General features: G+C 46.2%; 1 protein-coding gene across 1 annotated transcript; it reads left to right on the forward strand.

Moving 5' to 3' along the window:
- Positions 1-3,295: 3,295 nt before the first annotated feature.
- On the forward strand, positions 3,296-5,230 carry LOC111179979 (heterogeneous nuclear ribonucleoprotein H-like). Its single transcript, XM_022583968.3, is given in 2 exon segments — positions 3,296-4,501; positions 4,504-5,230. Coding segments are annotated over 2 exon segments (1,401 nt in total). The 5' UTR covers positions 3,296-3,360; the 3' UTR covers positions 4,764-5,230.
- The last annotated feature ends 1,079 nt before the right edge of the window (positions 5,231-6,309 follow it).

The following is a 6,309-nucleotide window of genomic DNA, read 5'->3' on the forward strand; positions in this document are numbered from 1 at the left end:
GTGACTGCCTCCGGGAGTGGCTTTGCATAATGACACGCAGGATTCGGTGGATAAGTACCACCCCTTCTTTGGCACCAGAGTAGAATAACTCCAGGCATGTTCGATTCTGTCTCACAGGGTCATCCAGCAGCATCCTGTTCCACAAAGCACTCTACATTGATTTCCTTTCCTTCCCCATCTCACTTCCATGTGCCCAAATAAGCTACTTGTGCTCACATCCTGGGCTGAGGATCAGCCTCTGGAAGAAAATCCAAGTTGAGTACCTCGGTGTGTGTTCCGAGGATGCAGCTACTCTGTGATGTGGATCCTCTACATGATGGCTCTCTCGTGCACTGTTCACGTCCCCTTCCAGGAAAGACTTGTCGCCCCAGGGGCTGGAGTAGCTGTCTGCAGACAGCTTTCCACAGTCAGTCCCTGCAGGGATCACCTCAGCTGCAGAGAGCCACCTTGCCTGTGGTCTACCCTGGGACTGACACGGAGGTATAAGGATCCAGCCATCTTGTTCCAACCCCAGACAGCGCTACAGGGCTATTCAAGCTGCAGAGACCTGGGGGGTTAGGCCAAGGCTGTTGCCAGGCCTGCATTGCAGCTCACCTCCTCCCTCTGCACAATCCTGTCTCCTTCTGCACTTTTTTTTTTTTGCGGTACGCGGGCCTCTCACTGTTGTGGCCTCTTCCGTTGCGGAGCACAGGCTCCGGACGCGCAGGCTCAGCGGCCATGGCTCACGGACCCAGCCGCTCCGCGGCATGTGGGATCTTCCCGGACCGGGTCATGAACCAGTGTCCCCTGCATCGGCAGGCGGACTCTCAACCACTGCGCCACCAGGGAAGCCCTCCTTCTGCACTTTTACGTAGGTGTTGATCCCAGGGGCACTCCCTAACAACTTCCTGCACGTTAATTTCCTTCCTGGGCCTGCTTTTCGGGGACCCGAACCTGCCACACGTCATCAGTATGGGTCCAGGACGGAGCGGGGCTGGACTTGTACTGAATGGGACAAGCCCTTTGTTGTATTAAGCTGATGATATTTCAGGGCTAATGTGTGAGCACAGGGGGACATAATGCTTTACGTCTATCTGCCTCCAATGCCTGCATTCCTTCCAGGTATCGTTTCATTTCCTAAAACAATCATCCCTCCCCTGGCTTTGGCTGACAGTTCTAACATCTTGCATCTTGACTGCATTCTGGCTTTTCTCATGTATGACCTTTGACCTTCTCGTCTGGGGGACTGCTGAGGTTGGCTATACAGGTCCAAACATGAGGTTTCAGAGGCTTTAAGTGACTCATCTAGCCTCACGCCCAGGGCCCGGACTTAAGAGGCTGGGCCTGGGCCTCTTGCCTGCAGGGCACTAGCTCTACCAGATGGGAGGGTATGACTGGTGCTTCGTAACACGTGTTAAGCATGTTAATTCCACACACAGTTTGAAAGCACTTCCTGTGTCCCACATGCTGAGGACATGACGATGGATAAGAAACAGCCCTTGTTTTCAGCCTTGTCATGGAGATAGGCCGTACCTGCAGTGCAATGTTATAAGTAAATAAAGGGGTGCAAAGAAGGGGCCCAGGGGGACTTCCCTTCCCTGGTGGCTTAGTAGTAAAGAATCCGCCTTCCAATGCAGGAGACGCGGGTTCGATCCCTGGTCGGGGAACTAAGACCCCACAGGCCACGGGGCCACTAAGCCTGCACGCCACGACTACTGAGCTCGCGTGCCTCAACTGAGAGCCCGTGTGCCGCAAACTACAGAGCCCATGAGCTCTGGAACCTGCGCCACAACTAGAGAAGAGAAAACCCGCATGCCGCAGCACAAGATCCCACGTGCCACAATGAAGACCCGACACAGCCAAATAAATAAATAAATATTTTTAAAAAGGGGGGGGGCCCGGGAACCTGATCAAAGGAATTCAGGGCTGGCATCATGGGGAAAGTGCCCTTTGAGCTAGATCTTAAAGAATCAAAGGAGCTCACTAATGGAGTAAGTGCAGTGAAGAGACTTCCACGCAGAGGGAACAGTCTATGCAAATGCACAGAGACATGAAATGTGAGAAATTTTGTTGACTAGAGCAGAGGTGTGAGGCCAGAAGAGAGGGCGGTAGGTCAGGCCCTTGGAATCCAATGGGCCTTTAGGCCTTATAATGCAGGCCAAAAGAATTTGTGTTACCAGAATTTACTTTTTGGGAGGAAAAAGTAAATTTTGATAATATTTATTGAGGAATTAGCATGAGCTACATTTCTTACATAGATCGCTTCACTTATTCCTTATAAGAGCCTTATGAGATAAAGAATATTATCAACATTTATGGATTATTGTGCTTATTGAAAAAAGCTACCTCTGGTAGCAGAGTTGGGGATAAACTAGAATGCATAGAGCCTGGTGGCAGGGAGAATATTTTAGGAAGTATGCAACATTCCAGGCAAGAAATGGCAAGGCCCTGAGCTAAGGGGCAGCAGAGGGAAGGAGAGAAAAGTTCAGATGTCTGAGTTGTTTCTATGGGACTTGGTGATTGATCAGCTGAGTCTGGGAGGCTGGAAGGCCCCACTAACCATGAAAGGAATCACTGGAGGGGCAGGTTCATGGGGAAGCATGTTGTCTCTAAGGTTCCTGCAGATGTCGAGGTAGAGATTTCTACTGAGGAATTGTATTTGGAGACCAGGAGAGAGGCTTGGAGCGGGAATATAGATTTGGGATGCTCTACCTATAGATGATAAATGAGGACACGGCAAGTGAGTGATAGAAAGAGCTTGTGCACTAGAAAGGAACAGCTCTGGAATTAAATCCCAGCTCCATTATTTACAGGTGGTACGTATGATCTTAAGCAAGTTAATCTGTGACCTCCGTTTCCTCATCTGTAAACTTGGGGATGATAATGCCGACCTCATAGAGTTATAATAAGCATTTAGAATGCCTAGTAGCATGTCTAGAACATAAGAAATGGTCAATAAAAGGTAACTATTCCTGGATGAGTAGATGAAATCACAGGCGGAGAGCATGTACAATGAAAAGGAAGCAGGATGAGGCTGGAACCCTGGAGGACAGCAACATTCCAGAGGTAGGTAAACAAGCAGAAGCCAGCAAAGGAACAAGAAAGAGGAGCCAGACAGAAGTGTCCTGGAAGCAAAGGAAAAAGATCATTTCAAGAAGAGATGGATTTGTTGGTATCAATACCTAGAGGACATCTACAGGAAAAAAAATACAATGGTAAATAAATCTATGAAAAGATGCTTAATCCCACTCATCATTATAGAAGTACAGATTAAAAAGATAATAAGGGATTTCTTCTCACCCGCACCGAAGTTGTGTGTGCAGGTCTGACCCTCATCCCCGTCTTGCAGGCTGTTTCGACGCCAGGACCCCCTAAGAGACGATGATGTTGGGCACCGAAGGCGGCGAGGGATTCGTGGTGAAGGTCCGGGGCTTGCCTTGGTCTTGCTCGGCCGACGAAGTGCAGTGGGTTTTTTCTGACTGCAAAATTCAAAATGGGGCTCAAGGTGTTCGTTTCATCTACACCAGAGAAGGCAGACCGAGTGGCGAGGCTTTTGTTGAACTTGAATCAGAAGATGAAGTCAAATTGGCCCTGAAAAAAGACAGAGAAACTATGGGACACAGATATGTTGAAGTATCCAAGTCAAACAACGTTGAAATGGATTGGGTGTTGAAGCATACTGGTCCAAGTAGTCCTGACACAGCCAATGATGGCTTTGTACGGCTTAGAGGACTCCCCTTTGGATGTAGCAAGGAAGAAATTGTTCAGTTCTCAGGGTTGGAAATCGTGCCAAATGGGATAACATTGCCGGTGGACTTCCAGGGGAGGAGTACGGGGGAGGCCTTTGTGCAGTTTGCTTCACAGGAAATAGCTGAAAAGGCTCTAAAGAAACACAAGGAAAGAATACGGCACAGGTATATCGAAATCTTTAAGAGCAGTTGAGCTGAAGTTAGAACTCACTATGATACACCACAAAAACTTATGGCCATGCAGCGGCCAGGTCCCTGTGACAGACCTGGGGCTGGCAGAGGGTATAACAGCATTGGAAGAGGAGCTGGCTTTGAAAGGATGAGGCGTGGTGCTTACGGTGGAGGTTATGGAGGCTATGATGATTATAATGGCTATAATGATGGCTATGGATTTGGGTCAGATATATTTAGAAGAGACCTCAATTATTGTTTTTCAGGAATGTCAGATCAGAGATACGGGGATGGTGGCTCTACTTTCCAGAGCACAAGAGGACACTGTGTACACATGCGGGGATTACCTTACAGAGCTACTGAGAATGACGTTTATAATTTTTTTTCACCACTCAACCCTGTGAGAGTACATATTGAAATTGGTCCCGATGGCAGAGTAACTGGTGAAGCAGATGTCGAGTTTGCAACTCTTGAAGATGCTGTGGCAGCTATGTCAAAAGACAAAGCAAATATGCAACACAGATATGTAGAACTCTTCTTGAATTCTACAGCAGGAGCAAGCGGTGGTGCTTACGGTAGCCAAATGCTAGGAGGCATGGGTTTGTCAACCAGTCCAGTTATGGCGGCCCAGCCAGCCAGCAGCTGAGTGGTGGTTATGGAGGCGGCTATGGTGGCCAGAGCAGCATGAGTGGATATGACCAAGTTTTACAGGAAAACTCCAGTGATTTTTCAATCAAACATTGCATAGGCAGCCAAGGAACAGTGAACAGCTACTACAGTAGTGGAAGCCGAGCATCTGTGGGAGTGAACAGAATGGGAGGGATGTCTAGCATGTCCAGTATGAGTGGTGGATGGGGAATGTAATTGATCCTGATCACTGACTCTTGGTCAACATTTTTTAAAAGAAAAACAAAACTTAAGTTTTAACAGTTTTGCAATACAAACTTGTGATTTATGCTTACTCTAAGTGGAAATCAGGATTGTTTTAAAGACTTAAGGTTCAGTAATTTTGAACACAAACATTCGTTTAGGATGTAACTAGGTTGAGTAATCTGTTACTGTTAAATAATTTTCAGCTTTTCTCAAGTTAGTTATATTGTAGGATGTACTTAAGCAGTAGGTGTATTTAGGTTAAAGCAGTTGAATTATGTTAAATGTTGCTTATACCACATTACATTGAACACTGTTTGGATGCATTGTTGAAAGACATGCTTTTTTGTGAAACTCAATATAGGAGCTGTGTCTACAATTAAAAGTGAAACATTTGGCATGTTGGTTAATTCTAGTTTCATTTAATAACCTCTATGGCACGTAAGTTTAAGCTTTTTTTTATGTTAATGGGGAAAATTTGAGATGCAATACCAATACTTTAGGATTTTGGTCTTGGTGTTTGTATGAAATTCTGAGGCCTTGATTTAAATCTTTTCATTGTATTGTGATTTTCCTTTTAGGTGTATTGCGCTAAGTGAAACTTGTTGAATAAATCTTCCTTTTAAAAACTAAAAAAAAAAAAAAAAGAGAGATAATAAGGTACTATTTTTTGCTATTAGATTGGTAAAGATTATAAAGTTTAGTAACATCCAGTGTTGGCCAAGGTGTGGGAAACAGGTGCTCCCAGGCATTATGGGAATGTACATTCATGTCATACTTAAAGAGCAATTTGTCAAAATATATCCAAATTGTGAAGGCACGTGTTCTTGACCCAGGCACTGTACTTCTAAGAGTTTACGACAAACTCATAAGTATTCAAAGATGTATCTTTAAGGATATTAATTATCACACTGTTGAATACAGCAAAAGAAAACTAGAAGCAACCTAAATGTCCATCAAAAAGGGACTGGTTAAATAAAATGTAGTGCATCCTTACAACTCAGCTGGGGTGGCTGGGAGAAGGTAAGGGTTGGGATGGGGATGCAGAGGCCTTGGAACAGGCATGACGGGAATTACTGACACTGTGTGTGTGTGAGTGTGTGTGTGTCTGTGTGTGTATGTGTGTGTGTGTTGGCAGGATACAGTGAACGGGCCAAAGAGGAGAATGCCCAGTATGGGCTGGCAATACCATGGAGGAGAGGCATGCTGAACATAGTTTTGTTTTGTTCAAGAGGCAGAGGCTGATCCCAGGCAATGTGACCCTTCTCCCCAACCCCATCAATCGTTTTTTGTTTTTAAAGTTTACTTATTTATTTTTGGCTGCTTTGGGTCTTTGTTGCTGCGCGAGATCTTTCGCTAGTTGCGGCGAGCAGGGGCTACTCTTCGTTGTGGTGCGCAGGTTTCTCGTTGCGGTGGCTTCTCTTGTTGTGGAGCACGGGCTGTAGGAGCGTGGGCTTCAGTAGTTGTGGCTCGCGGGCTCTAGAGTGCAGGCTCAGTAGTTGTGGTGCACAGGCTTAGTTGCTCCATGGCATGTGGGATC

The sequence above is a fragment of the Delphinapterus leucas genome, chromosome 1 (genome assembly GCF_059928025.1).
Source record: "Delphinapterus leucas isolate spDelLeu-1000000601 "Yukka" chromosome 1, BTC_Dleu_Yukka2, whole genome shotgun sequence".
Lineage (NCBI taxonomy): Eukaryota > Metazoa > Chordata > Mammalia > Artiodactyla > Monodontidae > Delphinapterus > Delphinapterus leucas.